The following is a 17708-nucleotide window of genomic DNA, read 5'->3' on the forward strand; positions in this document are numbered from 1 at the left end:
CTTTTGGGTATTTGAATTCAAAGCTGATTTTCTGACATGCGTATGGGCTACATGCAGTTCACCCGATGTCTTTTTCCCAATGTGTCATCTTTAAAGCGTTAGAGTGTCGATACGACCTTTACTTTCAATGCGAAACAAGCAAGAGTTAGGTTTGGTATGAGATCTTCCACTAGATGTCGCTCCTCGACAGTCTTCCTGTCTGAGGTAAACCTTAAACCACAACACTTTGTGATGGTGTGTCAAGTTCACCAGAGAGAGCGAGAATAAGACCGGATATAAGGCGAGTTTACCTTCAAAATAAAAGCACCAACCATCGCCTCTTGCATAGGCCTATATACACTCACCGAGCACTTTATTAGGAACACCTTACTAATACTGGGTAGGTATCAGCTTTCAGCTCAGTGTCAACCGGCTACCAAAGTGACATCCGCCTCAAGGTTCGACGTGTTGTGCATTCTGAGATGCTTTTCTGCTCACCACAGTTGTAAAGAGTAGTTTATAATAATAATAATAATAATACATTAGTCTTGTATAGCTCTTTTCTAGGTACTCAAAGACGCTTCACATACAGGGCAAAATCATTTCATAGGTGCATTTATAATAAAAAAATAAAAAAATAAAAAAATAAAAGACAAGAATAAAAGTAGGTGGTTAAAACTAGAGGAATCATGAGGTGGACGGACGGGAGAGAGAGGGAAGGAGGTTAGCAGGTGAAAGCGAGCTTGAAGAGGTGGGTTTTGAGGGCTTGTTTGAAAGATGGTAGGGTGTTAGCCTGACGGATGTGGTTGGGGAGGGCGTTCCAGAGGGAGGGTGCAGCAACTGAAAAGGCCCTGTCACCCCAGGTCCGGAACTTGGTCCTGGTGGTCTTTAGAGTGGTAGTGGCAGCAGACCTGAGGGATCGGGTAGGGGTGTGTCGGGGGAGGTGGTCGGAGAGGTAGGGAGGGGCCAGGTTGTTTATGGCTTTGTAGGTGATGAGTAGTATTTTAAAGTCAACCCTGTATTTGACCGGGAGCCAGTGGAGGTTGTGAACAGGGGTGATGTGATCTCGGCGGCAGGTGGAGGTGAGCAGGCGGGCAGCGGAGTTCTGGACGTATTGAAGTTTATTGAGGATTTTGTTGGGTGAGCCGTAGAGGATGCTATTGCAGTAGTCGAGTCTGGAAGTTATGAGGGCATAGATAAGTGTTTCGGCAGCGGCAAAGGACAGGGAGGGCCGGAGGCGGACAATGTTCCTGAGGTGGAAGAAGGCAGTTTTTGTGACCTGGTTGACGTGAGGTAGGAAGGAGAGGGTGGGGTCAAGGATGATTCCGAGGTTGCGAACCTGGGTGGAGGGGGTGACAATGGAGCCGTCGATGTTGAGTGAGAAGGTCTGGGCGGAGCGGGTGAGGGAGTGTGGGCCAATGATGAGGACTTCAGATTTATTGCAGTTGAGTTTGAGAAAGTTCTGTTGCATCCATGATTTAATGTCAGCAAGGCAGGAGGTGAGGGTGGAGTGGGTGGTTGAGGTGATGGTCTTGGAGGAGAGGTAGAGTTGAGTGTCATCGGCGTAGCAGTGGAAACGGAGGCCGTGTTGGCGGAGGATCTGTCCAAGGGGAAGGATGTACAGGATGAAGAGGAGGGGACCAAGCACTGAACCCTGGGGGACACCATGGGTGACTGGGGCGGTGGAGGATTTGCAGTTGTTTATGGAGATGTGTTGATGTCTGTCAGAGAGATATGAGGTAAACCAGGAGAGGGCGGTGCCGGTTATGCCGAGGGAGTGTTGAAGGCATGCGAGGAGGATGGAATGGTTGATGGTATCAAAGGCGGCGCTGAGGTCAAGGAGGATGAGGATGGTGAGGAAGCCAGAGTCAGCAGAGAGAAGTATGTCGTTGGTGATTTTCAGTAGGGCAGTTTCGGTGCTGTGTTTGGAATGGAAGCCGGATTGGAAAGGTTCGTAGGGGTTGTTGGAGTCGAGGTGGGATTTGAGCTGAGCAGCAACAGCTCGCTCAAGGATTTTGGACAGAAATGGGAGGTTAGAGATGGGCCAGTAGTTGTCGGGGTTGTCAGGGTCAAGACCAGGTTTTTTCAGTATGGGGGTGACAGCAGCAAGCTTGAGGGGGAGGGGGACGAGGCCAGTGGACAAGGAGGAGTTAATTATACTGGTGATGAGTGGGGAGAGTGAAGGGAGGCAGGCCTTGACTAGAAAGGAGGGGATAGGGTCGAGGGCACAGGTTGAGGACTTCATGCTGGTGACTATGGAGGATAGGTCGGTTTCACTGATCTGTATCTGTAGCCTTTCTGTCAGCTCCAACCAGTCTGGCCATTCTCCTCTGACCTCTCTCATCAACAAGGTGTTTCCGCCCGCAGCACTGCCACTCACTGGATGTTTTTTGTTTTTCGCACCATTGTGTGTAAACTCTAGAGACTGTTGTGTGTGAAAATCCCAGGAGATCAGCAATTTCAGAATTACTCAAAGCAGCCCGTCTGGCACCAACAACCATGCCACGGTCAAAGTCACTGAGATCACATTTTTCCCCATTCTGATGTTTGATGTGAACATTAAGTGAAGCTACATCTGCATGAACTTATGCATTGCACTGCTGCCACATGATTGGCTGAATGGATAATTTCATGAATAAGCAGGTGTACTGGTGTTCCTAATAAAGTGCTCGGTGAGTGTCGCTATAAATAGATGCGTTTTTTTTTAGGAAAAAAACCCAAACAATTATGTTTTACATTTACAACAGATTCCTCTTAAAATATTATATATTATATACCAACCATATATTTGCATACACCATATTATTATATTGTATAGTATACAATGCTATAGGCTATCATATACCCTACAGATATATCCTGCATATTGGTATTGCATCAATTTTATGTATGCTATAGCTCTATCTTAATCCAGATTTTTACATTATTTACATTATATATTTGTAACTACCAATTGTAGACCTACTATATTAGGCTAGGTGACCGTATTATACAAATATTATATTCACCCAACATTTTGCACAACTGTTATTACTTTGCACATCTTATTTATAGGTTCATGCCACTTAACCTCTGTTTGTATTCATGCACAACGTTCATGTATACAACGTGGAAGTTATACTTTGATAATGTTTCCTTTGCTTTTAGGCCTATTGTAAATATTTTGCTTAAAAATCGTTAATTTATATTAGTGTTTTTATATTTACTATCTTACTTAACAACCTTTTGTTTAATTTGTTTAACGCTATTGACAAGAAGATTCGCAAATAGGCTACGCATAGCATTTCATTGCTATTGGATTGGAAATACGGCTTTTATTTTGAAAACGCTGAGCGGAAATAGCATGTTTTTATTGTGGGGTGCTTTACATTCCTTGCCTTGTGATGTTGCTGATGACAGACACAACAACACGGGCAGAACTGTTCATCTTTGACCACAACCGTCGACCATTACTGTGCAAGAATTATCTGCTTTAACGCACGAAAGCCCATTGCCTTGTGATAAATAAGGCCGACAACGGGGTAAGCTCCCAAATAAGGTCCAGCTGACGCCAGTGAGCTAAACGTTAGCACCAAAATAGATTGACGCTAGTTAAAACTGCTAGCTAGCTAGTTAGCATTAGCTACTGACATGCATGGGTGTTGATTTTTGCTCCTTTAATGATGCTAACATGGTCTCTGTCATCGATAATTAACATTATCCTACAATTTTAGTATTAAAACCATTGAAACTTAATCAAGCTTACCACACCACTGATTAATTAAGTAGTTAGAGGGCTCTCCTATTTTTACTAAATTAACTGATTGTTTTTAATTAACGTTAACGTTAGTGAGGCCCCGTGCTTTGTTGTAACTCTCAGGCTTTTTCAACCTTGGGGTCGGGACCCCATGTAATGTCCCCGATATTAAAATGCTAATATTGTAAACTAAATTGACTAATATGTGACCATTACTTGATGCAGTGTAACAGCCATGCAGCTTATAGACAGTTGTCATCGTCTATCTCAGTAGAGCAGACTGATGCCCGCAGGGATACTGTGTTTTTAATTTGCATAGCTACCTCCTCTAAACACAGTACAGTGTTTTTGTGACCTCAGTATGGGATCACCTGCCAGAGTAGTTGGAAACCCCAACCTTAAAAAAGTTGTAAAATTGAACCAAATGGATTGAGTTCTGTAGAGGCTTCATTTTATGGTTTACTTTACATCGAATAAGGTTGCAGTCCACTTTGCATTGGTAGCTCTATCTTTCTTGAAAACTCCACCCCTTATCATGGTTATGAAGGGTTAGGGTTAGGGTTAGCATAGCTGCTAGTCAGTATCCACTGAGTGGACTGATAACGTTAATATTAACTTTTTAACTCTGACTCTGAATGTTTGCTCCCTCAATCCAGATTAATATTGAAAAATATTTTCAAAGAAGGAAAAGGACTCGTCCTGAGGAGGATTAGGTTAGTTATTTGTTTGACAAATGGAACTATTTAAAATGGAGTACATTAGATAATTTTTCAGCCATCCAGGTAATGGGATCCTTTATTGATATTAGCCTTTATATTGACAATACAAGAGAATACAAGGATAAAAAAGGCACTCAATCCCCGCCTTGCCAACCCACCTACCACCACAAATACATTTGAATGTGGGAAACACTGTAAGAACTAACACATATTGAATTTGAGCAGGCTAATGGGCTCAAGCTGAGTAACTCTGATATGTTTAGAGGCAGCCAAAGCAGCAAAATGAAATTTGAAAAATATTATATGCTTTTCAACCAATCTTGAATGAAAACACAACTTGGCACGCAACATGTATTTTGTGCATTTATTTTGCCGCAACCTGTTTACTGATAATATACCCTGAGTTGAGATTTAATTTCATAGAACAACTCCCTAATCCCTAACAAACCTCACAAATGAATTGGCATCTGAATGGGGACACATTGCACAACAAGCAACAGCCAAGCCAACCGTCCTTCCAGTTAAAGACGGCCTCCTTACTCACTTCTCCTCCTAGCTGCCCCAATTCATAATCACATAGGAAGAGAAATTACCTAACTCTCAGTGTGACTGTTATGTATTTTTATTGCCTAGATGTAGCCATTGAAATGGAGTATGATGAGAAACTTGCCATTTTCCGCCAAAGCCGCCTCAACCCCTTTGATCGTGGAGAGGAAGAGGATGGTCCCCAAGGGGGCAAGACGCCCCCACAGCACGGTGAGCTTTTCAGAAGTTCTCTACAGGCAAGTCATGACAGAGGCATCCTAAGTGTAAAATGTGACCTCACTTTAGAGGATCCCATTAAGGATTTTTTCTTTTTTTTCTTTGCAGAAAGAAAGTTCCTCAATACAAGACAGTTAGGATTTTGTGTAGTATTAAATATGGCTCAGTTCAGAAGTTATGTCATGCATCCCAGAAGTAGTGCTGATGTCAGCAGTGTGTTAGTGTTCATTTCAACAGCGCACTGGAAAACATTTTTATCCACTGACAAGCAATACAACAGGAATAACAAATTGGACCACAAGAACTCCAAGATCTGGCATGTGTAACGAGCCTGAAGTATTTGACACAAAGTAATGGTTCTCTCTTGTGACTCCACTTATGAAGACACAGGGGGCTGGGTATTACAGAAGCATCCCAAATTGTAAAATTCCTAAATTAAGCAACCTAACTCCCTGACATGCAAGGGGCAATCCTAGCTGGTTACTGAGATCATGGGTTGTGCTTTGCTGAGACTCGCTTATTTGCAGAACCTGTACCCCCTACAGTGTCAAATTCTTACAGCACAATGAAGAAATAACCAAGAGAGCACAGTAGATGCTGAGATGTAATGGAAGTCTGCCTCATTTCACGGGAAAGTCAACTGATTCTGAAAAATACATTCCCTTCCCATGATTTCATAGCCTGCTCTGTTTTCAACGGATCTAGGACCAATCTTCATACACTTATAACATCTATATTGAAGTAGTGTGAATAAATCTGAGCTGGAAGATAAGGAAGTTGAAAGTAGCTTAACCAGAGGAAGTGAGAAACATGATTATAGACGATGCTGTGGAAACACTTCCTATATTTGAGGATATGGGAATTAAAAGAAGTCTTTGGTCGTTTGGTTACAATAATCTTGACAGGCTGGTCCAACCCACACTTAGCCGAGCTCAGTTCACTGCTGTGCATCGGTGTTTTCTGCTGTGTGTCCTCTCTCTGGCTGCCACTGAGAAGTTATATTCACTCAGCATGTTTTGTTCTGAGGTGTACGCAGGTAACAATAACAGCATTTGTTTGCACTTTGTTTCAGTAAGGTGGCGAGTAAGCACTTATTGAAATTGTGATTAGCCTGATTTCTCACCTTGTGTCGTGGTTTTGGTGTCATTTGTTGGACTGTTCAGTTTAATTTCCCCGCATTCTCAGATTCTCAGTTTTATTCTGCTAGGTTTTGGATTTAATCAGGTTTTTACATTTCTTCATTTCATGTAATTTATGCATAGACGTCCTGACGTGTACCTTTTTTAAATGTTAATTGATCACAAATATTATTTGACTTGTAGATTTGGGTTGGTTATTTGTATTGTGTGGCCATTTTTTTATTTTGTTGAACTTTCCCTAATATTATCATACAGGCAAACAAACCCTCCAAAAGGACAATTTATCTAACTTAACTGGAAGTGAACTAAATTTGAGTAAAAGATAGAAGAGGTAAAACTCTGGCTTTGGGAAAGGGTTGCAGGTATTTAGGAGGTTTGAATTTTGTCTCATTCAATCTAAACCTTGGGCAAAACATGATTTTGCAGTACAAGTTTTATTTGAGGCAAGTGTCATATTTCTGTGTGTTTGAGCACCTAGCCCACCTATTCCTATTTACAATGGTGTTTAAATCAGTTTCTGTTCATTTTTCCTGTCACCAATATTCAACTAACATAGTTCAGTTTTCCCCCCCCAATACCTCCCAGTTCCATGTAACAGCATATTTATCTCTGAATTCTGCTTTTAATCAAAAATGTTGTTTTACTGTCAATGTTTTTTCACAGATGAAAACACTAGGTCGTACATGTCCCAGTCTGTTGTGCCAGTCTGTGGAATTTAATAATAACTCTATAGTACGCATCCCGCACAAACTATGCAACAGTGACAACAAATAATATTTCCATTATATGATTCTATTATGTAAGTATTAATTCTGAAAAATCTAATCAGAGGAGTTTAATGATCTTCATGAGGAACTGCACATATGCACAAACAAAAATGTTGTTCACCCAAACAAGGAAGTGGATGTGTTCAGTCAGAGTTTTCAATTAATTTGGTAGATGTCAGATTTCACTGGCAAGATGCATCACTTACTCTATTGTCATCAAATACATTAGAGATATCACATTAGAGATACCACTAGTTCTGGTGGATTGAGGCATGTGCTTATTCTATTATTGTTAGACACCACGCATATAGATATGTAGAGTACCACAAATAAAACACATTTTTACACTGAAGAATACAGTATATACAGAAGAGGAATGTTCACACAGTGGAATTGGTGTAGTAGAAGCAAACAGTTGAGTAACATATGGACTATGAACATGTAAATTTTAAGGTTATAAAGCGAGGTGAGCAGCAACCTTTAGTGCCTCAGTAAGACAGTGGGCCTCTGCCTTGTCAACTGGCCTGGCTACACATTACCAGAACTGATAAAGACAATTACCTGTGAATACTCCAGTTGTCCATTTTGTGCTGTTGCCCTTGGATACCTGTTGAACCATTGGTCGGAGTTCAGGAATCGCCTTCAGTGACCACAGTCATGTGTGTGAAATTAGCATGCATGACTGAGTGCACTTGTGAGAGCACAGTACGCATGCTTACAGGGAGAACAATGCTTTATGCTATGCTCCTCTCTTGTTAGAGTCAAGACCTGAGCTGTTCTCCTCTGAGACCAGAACCCAGAGCTCAGATCGGACCATGGATCTTGGGCTAGCTGAGGACCACTTCTCCAGGCCTGTGGTAAGAAATTTCCCTGCAGTTCAAGTCAATTCAAAATAATTAATCACAGTATATGAAACAGTATAGATTGTAGAACTAAGAGTGCTTATATAATCCCAATACGTGTCATTTACATGCTTTCTCCTGTTACAGGGTTCGTTTGTGGCGTCGGACATCGAACAGCTGAAGCTGGCCATAGAGGAGTGTAAGAGACTGATCTTGGAGCTGCCTGAACACTCGGAGAGACAGAAGGACACGGTGGTGAAACTGATCCACCTGCGTCTCAAACTACAGGAGCTTAAGGTTTGGGCTAAGGAGGGAATGGAGAACTGAAGAGCATGATGTGAAATATTGTGGTGTTGACTCAGTGGGGCAATCTTTTGTACACAGAAGGGCTTAAGAAATTCTTAATTGACTAATTTCACTAGTCCATTTTGTGGAATGCACAGACAAAGAATTTCAGATAAAAATGTTATTACAGAGTTAGGAATTATTGAGGGGAAAATGGTGGAATAATTGTATATGGACAGCAATAATGTATATGGACAGCAAAAACTCTGCTCATTGTTTTTTTTCGAGTTTATATCAGATCACAGTCCACAGGCTATATATTCATGGTAACAATTATTGACAAAATATGAAGTAAAACAAACTAAAACAAACTGCAGCTATGGAGGAAATGCATCCTATTCTGCCTATTGTGATATCAAAGCAATAAGCGTACATGGAGACATAAACACCACTTCCCAGACATTGCAAGACTAGGAAGTGGTGTTTATGCCTCCATGTACACTTATTGACATTGTGCACATTTTGAGGAGTAGTCTATGGATTTGAAACTGTATTTAAACTGTACAGTAACTATGTTGCTGTTCTGAGATTATGTTGTTGCATACAGTTCTGATTGTACTTTCACACACAAATGGTTGGCTGTATTGTTGATTTTGCTTTGTCCCTTCACAGGATCCTGAGGAGGACGAGCCTAATCTGAGAGTCCTATTGGAGCACCGCTTTTCTAAGGAAAAGAGCAAGAGCGTGAAACAGACTTGTGACAAGTGTAGCACTATCATCTGGGGCCTTATCCAGACCTGGTACACCTGCACAGGTGAGACACACTATCCATAGTATCAGTCTAAAAAAGCACATTAGATTTGCTTCCAGGGAAAATTGTCAAAGACGCAAAGTCATAAAGAAAACAACTATGAAAAAAGATCCTGCACATTGCTCTTGCAATACAACACTATAAACCTTTTTCATATTGATGCTTTCATACTGTGATGTGCAGGTTTTTTTCCTTCACAAAGAAAAGAACAAAAGGCACAAAATAGACAAAAGGCAGGCACTTGGTAACACTGTTGTAAGTTGTAACATTGGACTCCAAACCAGTGAGTTTGGCAGGGTTGTGGTGGTGATTCTAGTGTTAATGGCGCTGCACAAAATAATTTTCAATGCAAATGCTTCTTCCTTCTTGTTTCAGGTTGCTATTACCGTTGCCATAGCAAGTGTATGAACCTGATCACCAAGCCCTGTGTGAGGTCGAAGGTCAGCCACCAATCGGAGTACGAGCTCAGCATCTGCCCTGAGATAGGACTGGACCGGCAAGACTACCGCTGTGCAGAATGTCGCACACCTGTGTCACTGCGTAAGTGTGGACACGCTGTGTTGGGTGATGATGTTTTGGAGGGAAGGTGAACATGTTCAAGAATATGTACATATGTGTCATATATGTGTCATACGTTCAAATACACTGGATTATTTTGTTGGACTGTTAAACATAGTTGACTGACCATCTTAAGCCATATTTATGTGCACAGTCTTTCATTCTGCCTTATAAAATGACCAAAATATGGACTTTGTAAGATACTGTGTGAGACACTATATTTCATGCCTTTGAAAGACACTGAAGTTCATATATCTAAATTTGCTGTATAGTGTTTTTGGAGTTAATACAGTTAGACCAATTTTGTACTTAAAGCCCCTCTATATATTCTCTTCCTTTCCTTGTCCTTCCATCTCCTCCTCTCTACATCCCTATCTTTTTTTAAACTTCTGCAGTATTATGTATTCCACCAGTATTTTGTGCAACACCTACCCATGATCATGGTGTTTTGAATTCTGTGTAGGCATGTCTCGTCCAGAAAGTCATTGGGGTTAATAAAAGCGGTTCCTTTCCTTGCCTCTAGCTTCAGGAATTTTCTCAATCCAAATTAAAATGTTAGGGGATTGATGGAGCATATTGCTTGACCGTTTTTGATATTTCTCTGCTTCCTAAGGCAGGCTGAAATAGGGAAACAGAAGATCTTGTAGCAATATGTAATTTCAGCTGACTAAATTTGAGCTTAGCATTACATTTTGACCATTGACTTTCAAGTTGCATTTTGATATATGACTCAGCTGATATGCGCATATGCACACAATTATAAACGGGCTTTACAGCCCATCAAGAAGGAGCCTGTGAATGTGCTACAAACATTTTGTGTGTACTGACTCTTTTGACATCATTTTCAGGGACTTTTTGCTTTAGATAGCTTTGTATCATAGTAGAGAAGGTTAAGTAATTTATCTACTGCATCTTTAATCTAGGACGACAATTACAAAGTTTGATCTTTTGTTTTATAATTTGGCTGTACTGTACCATTTTATCACCTTTAGGGGGCGTCCCTAGTGAGGCCAGGCAGTGTGACTACACAGGCCAGTATTACTGCAGCACATGCCACTGGAACGACACCGCCATCGTCCCGGCACGGGTCATCCACAACTGGGAGTTTGAACCGCGCAAGGTACCCCGGCCTGCCACAGGGAACTTATGCCCGGCCTTATGCTCTGAACTCAACACGTAAAATCATCCCATCATCTTTCATATATCGATCTAAGACATTTCCTGTCAGTTGTGTGCCTTCATGTGTGCGTATGCAGCCAGTCTGTGTTCTGACAGTGTGTCTCCTTGTCAGGTTTGCCGCTCCTCGATGCGTTACCTGGCCCTGATGATGTCGCGACCTGTACTGAAGCTGAAAGAGATCAACCCGCTGCTGTTCAACTTTGTGGAGGAACTTGTGGAGATTAGGGTGGGTAGCTTCACGTTATTTTGAGGCAGTAGTATAGATGCTATAAGAAACAAACTGTGTAGTCAAATTACAATCCACATGTAGTGTTTTCACCATTTCCCCCTGAGCCCCCACCAAAATAATTTAATCATTTAACCTTTTTTTTCTTTCGTTGTTTGTATTACCACTACAATTGTTTTCTTCATTCAGCCCAGCCCAGCACTTTTGCACTGTTATTAGATTTTGTATTGTCATTAGAGACTAATGAAGTGGAAACCAACCAACCTTTTTATAGACCGACTGCGAGCACATGCTCCACTCAGAGGTGAAATAACCTGTCGGCACTGATACCCATCTCTGCACATGGGTTGAGACTGATGGCACAGTGTGTGTGTGTGTGTGTGTGTGTGTGTGTCTGTCTTTGTGTGCGGGTGCCCCCCTTACAGAAGCTTCGTCAAGATATCCTGTTGATGAAGCCCTATTTTATTACCTGTAAGGAGGCCATGGAGGCTCGGCTACTACTGCAGGTCAGCAGCTCTTTACAGTATCTACTGCAAATTAAAATGATTTGGGATGGTGCAATCACAGTCTGATCTACAGTGGCATGATCTTTCTTTGGTTAAGCCTTATGTGAACTATTTTCTGCAACAGCACCCTCATGTGGATGTGCATTAGCAACTATCCTGGTCAGTATCAGCTCAAATCTGTTTCATAATTTGGCCTCAGATATTTCAAAACTTGTACTTGCCCACGTGTTCATCAACTTTTGTGAAGGTGTAAAAAAGATTTGCAAACATAGACCCAAATAGATAACCTTATTTTCACAAATGTTTTGTAAAAACTTGCATATCTGAATGAAGTTACTGTAATTTCCAGCACACTTAGATTTCTGGCTGCAGTTTGAGTCAGTGTGATTGTCTGTGATTGGCTATGGCCTGCTGAGACAGAGTGAGTTCTTAACAAACATTTATTGTAGTGTAATGTAAATAAAATGTATAGTTTATAACATCTACTAAAAAAAACTGTTCTGGTATACCTGCTGAAAAATTGTGGAGTGATTGTAGAGAGATGACATTTGTATTCATAAATGGGAAAATGAGATGGTTTTCACTTTTCCAGCTCATTTTCAAGAGTGATAAAAACCCACAAGCCAAATTCCCCTTTTTATTAATAGAACCAGCAGCCATGTTCTCTGCTCAGGCAACACCGCTCTCTGATTGGATGGTGAAAAAGGATGTCAAATCCTTGTTCCCCACTGGCTGATCCCATGAGAGCATCAAAAGTCTGTCAAAACTCCATACTGTAGATGTTGTTTTGTATGTAGCGTTGCACTTATCAACAGCAAGGCACATATAGAATTTATTTTTGTGTGTAAAGGTTGATGTGCAACAACAGATCTTTTTTACACATTCACAAATATTGAGATACAACTACAAATTTTAATTTGTAGTTCGTGAAAGTCAGTTCACATATTTGGGTGTATTTTTGCAAATCTTTGTGCACTTTAACAAATGTTGATGTGCAAGTTGCAATGTACAAGTCTTGCAAAATTATTTAATGTGGTAAGGGAAAATATGACATCTGCCAAACAAACTGCATCGGCAAAGAGGAACAATGGTCGCAAGTTGAAGCTCACTGACAGCACTTATTGGCATTGTGCACACATACTGCTAATTGGAACTGAACCTAATAAGAGTCGCCTGTGAAGCTGCCTTTGGGCTTGTGATTTAGTTACTTAAAAGTCCTTTTTCATATTGTCTTTTCCATTATTTTGTTCATTCCCTGTAAATGGAGTTAATCTTACAAAGTGAAAGTAAAGGCAAAAATCTGAATGTTGTGTTCCTGTATTTTAAACTTAGTCAATGCTTGTACGGTATATATAAACATCGCACAAAAAGTTCGGAACTTTGTGTTTGGTAGATTATTTCTCTGTTGTAACAATGCTTCTTGGCAGTACATTTTATACCGTTGGAAAGCCTGTTTATTTCCCTTTTAAATGGTGCCTCATTTGTAAGGAACATGCATTTGTGGGATGAGCAGCACAGCTGAGTATATGGGTTGCGCTCATGTAAAATTTGCCAAATCTTCTCTGCCAATGCCAAACAGCTTATTCTGCTGTTGCTATTGACTCTTGTTTGGTGTTGTTTGGTGGATTGGATGATTGAAGTCTATCAGTAACAAGGAAGAAACAAGACATATTGGCAATTTTACAATTTATTCATTTAACAAACAGTCAGGAGCCTCAGTAGCGTGTGGAAGAACCATACACAGCCACAACAGCCTGGCACCTCCTCCTCATGCTGGTCAGCAGCCTGGTCACACACTGCTGTGGGATGGCATTCCACTCCTCAACCAGGATTTGTCGCAAGTCAGCCAACGTGGTTGTGTTGGTCACTCTAGCACGAACAGCACGCCCAAGCTGATCCCATAAGTGTTCAATTGGGTTGAGGTCAGGACTGTTGGCAGGCCATTCCATTCTCTCTACTCCCAAATTCTGGAGGTAGTCTCTGATAAACCCCGCTCTGTGGGGGCGAGCGTTGTCATCTTGGAGGATGGAGTTCGGTCCCAGACTGTGGAGATATGGGATCGCCACTGGTTGCAGAATCTCATCTCGATATCTCTCTGCATTGAGATTGCCTCCAATGATGATAAGCCTCGTTTTTCCAGTGGTGGAGATGCCGCCCCACACCATCACACTGCCTCCACCAAAAGGTGTTACTCTATCGGTGCAGCGATCAGCATAGCGTTCTCCCCGTCTTCTCCACACTTTGACCCTACGATCCAACTTCCGTAGGCAGAATCTGGACTCATCGCTGAACATAACGTTCCTCCACATGTTCAGGTTCCAGTGCAGGTGCCAATCAGGTACCTGACTGTCAGCACCTGGGGGTACCGGAAGCTCAAAACAAGAGTCAATAGCAACAGCAGAATAAGCTGTTTGGCATTAGCAGAGAAGATTTGGCAAATTTTTCATGAGCGCAACCCACATACTCAGCTGTGCTGCTCATCCCACAAATGCATGTTCCTTACAAATGGGGCACCATTTAAAAGGGAAATAAACAGGCTTTCCAACGGTATAAAATGTATTGCCAAGAAGCATTGTTACAACAGAGAAATAATCTACCAAACACAAAGTTCCGAACTTTTTGTTTGATGTTTATATATTTTTTTACATATATACCCATAGTGTCACAGAAACATGAAACAAGTAAGGTAACATCTTGGTTCTCTTACTGAGCTGTAAATAAGAGCTAACATATTAGAATAATACCAGATGCTCTTGTTTTTTAAACCCAGAATGGTTCACAGGATTACTTCTGGTGATGTGACAAGAGAAGCAATATGTGATTAGAGAAGCAATATGTCTTCATGAACCCTGGTCTCATGAAAGGATCAGGGACTAAACTTTTTAATAGTCATATAAGTGCTGTGACTGAAAAGGCTTTCGAACCCCTATCTAATCAAACACCATCACAATACTTATGCTTGCTTGAAATACCAGTTTTTATTAGGAGACACAAATTTGGCTAACAGATGGTCCAGTGATGATACATACTGTTGGTGCCTGTTTTCACAATATGCAGCAGGTCACATACTCTTTCATCATGCAATAACAATCTTTAATTAACAATTTCCCCATTGCATTTGTATGCCGCAGCTCCATGATCGCCAGCACTTTGTGGAGAACGACGACATGTACTCACTACAGGATCTGATTGACATCTCCAGTGGAAGACTCAGCTGCTCCCTTACAGAGATCCACACCACATTTGCTAAGCACATCAAACTAGACTGTGAGGTGAGCTTTGTCATACATTAAGCACAATATTAATGAACTCTCTTTTACAGTAAGCTTAATGCCTGTGTTTGTACTCTTAAACGCTCTTAACTCACTGTGTTCTTATATTGGGATGTGATACTGAGGATAGTACTGTATATTTTGCTTAAGGAATAGAGATTGTGTCTCCTCTCTGAAACTCTGACTTTCTGTCCCATTCTGTGTGTGTATGTACATGTGTGTGTGTAGCGTTGTCAGGCCAAAGGGTTTGTGTGTGAGCTGTGTAAGGAGGGAGACATCCTGTTCCCTTTTGACAGCCACACTTCAGTGTGCCACGACTGCTCTGCTGTCTTCCACAGGTTTGTCACCACCAACTTATTTATAGATTACATTCAGTACCACACATATTTAAAATGAAAAACAACACATTACCAGAATGGACATTCTTGTACAGTATATGTAACAGAAGTTGTTGGCAACTGTGCGTCTGTTTAGAGATTGTTACTATGACAACTCCACAACTTGTCCGCGATGTGCCCGAATGACGGAGCGCAAGCAAGACGAGCCGTCGGATGTGAAAGATGCTTAAACCCTGGAGCGGACTCCGCCTGATGTTACTGTGACTACTACTGGATGTTGCACTTTGCCTGATGTTGTATTCTACTCTATCAAGAAAGTCAGATACAAGTGTTTTTAGCTTTTCGTCTCGGCCTTTGTGTTGTTTTGTGTGGATGTTTATGGTGTCTTTCTTCCTGTGCACTACATAATGAAGCAGGGTACTTAGAGGCCCATCTGAAAAAATATAAATATATATATTTTTTATCTAAGTTTTTAATTCATTCTCCGAGATTGGCTGTGAGCACTGTTGTGTGTGTGCGCGTGTGTATGTGTGCGTGTGTGTGTGTCAGCATCTGTCTGTATAAATTTACTAAATAAATATAAATGCCCTATAAAGAGAAGCCAGCTTACCAGTAGGTCTTTTTGCATGCAGGAGTTGATAATAGCCATGAAAAGCCTCAACTGACCTATACTGCCAACCTTGCTAAATCTTAACCTTTACGGTCGCCATAAATTAAAAATGAGTTTTGAGTTTTCAAGAATTATAACTTACTCCAAAGAAATTAACAAAATTATATTAATCAAAAATGTATCTTCAAAACAGCTGCAATTTTGTTTTTTTTTGTTTTTTTTATCCTGTAAACGTGCTATGAAGTCATTGATCTTGCACTTGAGGGGCAACATTTTGATTGACATCTTTGAGGTGTTGCACTAGTGGCCTGTTTCCCAATTTGCATAATCAGTCCCATCAGTTTGCCTTTAGCAAACGTTAGTATGCTACAATTAAGAAACAGGACGTTCCAGTAGGTTATAAGTGTGGGATCAAGTCTTTCTTGACCATAATCATATTCAGTATAGCTTCTTTTTCATTGCCTTCTCGCACATTCCGTAATCAGTTCTACTATTGGATATTTTGCACGGTCAATAACGCAGTGACCACCCCAGCCTTCAACTCATGTAACCTGCCCATATTTCCTTTCAGGGACATGAATTGATGTCTGTTTTCCATCTCATGGGGTCTTTAAGAAAACAGACACTCACTTCCAGGCCTTAAAGCAATATTTCAATTCAACAGACCATTTGCACCTTAACATGTAGCCTATACTTCCTATTTGACCCTATTATTACCCTGGATATCAATAGTGATCACTCACTTATTTTGACATTGTACCAGAAAAAAGTATTTTTTATGGTCTGTAACTGTTTTCAGCAAGCAAGTTTGTGTGTTTACAGTCATCAGTAATATGAGTTGAAAAATAAATAGCTGTATTGCTAGAGATACTCTCAAGGTATGCATCTGAAAAAAAAAATTATGTTCTACTAATGAGAAATATTGCTTTAACTGACCAAGAATGGAAATTGGGAAGTTAAATGTATGTAAGGAAAGAAGAACAAAAGTTTGCCTTTTTTTTTTTTTTTTTCAAAACTGACCTCATTTCATACAGTTTGATGTATGTTTAATGCAGATAGGTTTAGTGCACTGTGTAGCAAACGGACAAATGAACGTGAACATACACTCATGAACCATATCTTAAGTTTACATGGTGTGGCCAAGATTGTAAGCTACAACTTTATATACATGTGCTAATATGTTTTATCCAAAAGTCTTAATACACTTACCATCGCATTATGATTTCAAGTCTCCAAGTGTAGCACCTTTGTTTCAGAAATGACAAAACTGCAAATGTTGACTTAAAATTATTTGTTTTAAAATAATTTTGTTTTCTTTCAGCATGATATAATGGTTATTGTTTTTTCTCTGACTAATGGACATACATAGCCTACAAGTTGGTGTTGGTGAAAACCATAGCCTATGATAATTGTAAAATCATGTGAAGTAGTGCATGAATAAAGTAATGAGGTACATTAAGGTTGTAGTGTGTTAAATTCATGATCAGCAGACATGGGTGGGTTGTGTGGACAGGATTGTTGTCCTGTGTCGAGCAGAGCAGATATCTCAGCTGATAAACTGGCACAGCGAAGAAGAATCTTTGACAAATCCAAATTAAGACCTAATGTTTACTGCGATGGATTATCTCGCTCGGGCTCAGTTTGTATAAATTGTTTTTCATACTGTACAATAATTAATGCAAGTAAATGTCTTCTGAAGTTAGGAACACGAGCCTTGATCTTTCCAACTAAGTTATGCTGAGTGTGTACAATCACCACCAGGAATAATTTAAAGGAGAGAGGACAATTGGCACAAACTAAAATAAAAAAACGGTATTATCCTTCAGCTGGCTGGGGATTATCAGCACAGAATGAAATCAGGTTTTATCTGACAACAGCTGGCCCTTTGAAAGGACAAATCAAATCAAAAGCGACAAATCAAAGCTGATCAGTCTTATCAGTCAGTCGATCTCGCACTGCTCGTCCATAACGCAAGTCTC

The 17708-nt window shown here is 40.6% G+C and overlaps 1 protein-coding gene across 1 annotated transcript; it reads left to right on the forward strand.

Moving 5' to 3' along the window:
- Positions 1-3377: 3377 nt before the first annotated feature.
- Positions 3378-17174, forward strand: def8 (differentially expressed in FDCP 8 homolog). The gene is made up of 12 exons (XM_071530668.1): positions 3378-3500; positions 5068-5190; positions 7862-7959; positions 8092-8241; positions 8902-9043; positions 9416-9580; positions 10591-10718; positions 10890-11003; positions 11429-11509; positions 14641-14781; positions 15010-15119; positions 15256-17174. Exons 2-12 carry the CDS (start codon positions 5082-5084, stop codon positions 15347-15349), a joined length of 1332 nt encoding a protein of 443 aa, XP_071386769.1. The 5' UTR covers positions 3378-3500; positions 5068-5081; the 3' UTR covers positions 15350-17174.
- Positions 17175-17708: the final 534 nt, after the last annotated feature.

Source organism: Centroberyx affinis, unplaced genomic scaffold, assembly GCF_046629955.1.
Source record: "Centroberyx affinis isolate AG114_WGS23_722 - 3 ecotype Tasmania unplaced genomic scaffold, CSIRO-AGI_Caff_v1 ptg001952l_1, whole genome shotgun sequence".
Taxonomy (NCBI): Eukaryota; Metazoa; Chordata; class Actinopteri; order Beryciformes; family Berycidae; genus Centroberyx; species Centroberyx affinis.

What these genes read in the sequence shown, in the direction of transcription:
- def8 (XM_071530668.1), top strand. Translation starts at nt 5,082, where the DNA reads ATGGAGTATGATGAGAAACTTGCCATTTTCCGCCAAAGCCGCCTCAAC. An exon ending in ACCACTTCTCCAGGCCTGTG is followed by an intron (nt 7,960 to 8,091) that starts GTAAGAAATTTC and finishes CTCCTGTTACAG; the next exon opens with GGTTCGTTTGTGGCGTCGGA. An exon ending in AGGAACTTGTGGAGATTAGG is followed by an intron (nt 11,004 to 11,428) that starts GTGGGTAGCTTC and finishes CCCCCCTTACAG; the next exon opens with AAGCTTCGTCAAGATATCCT.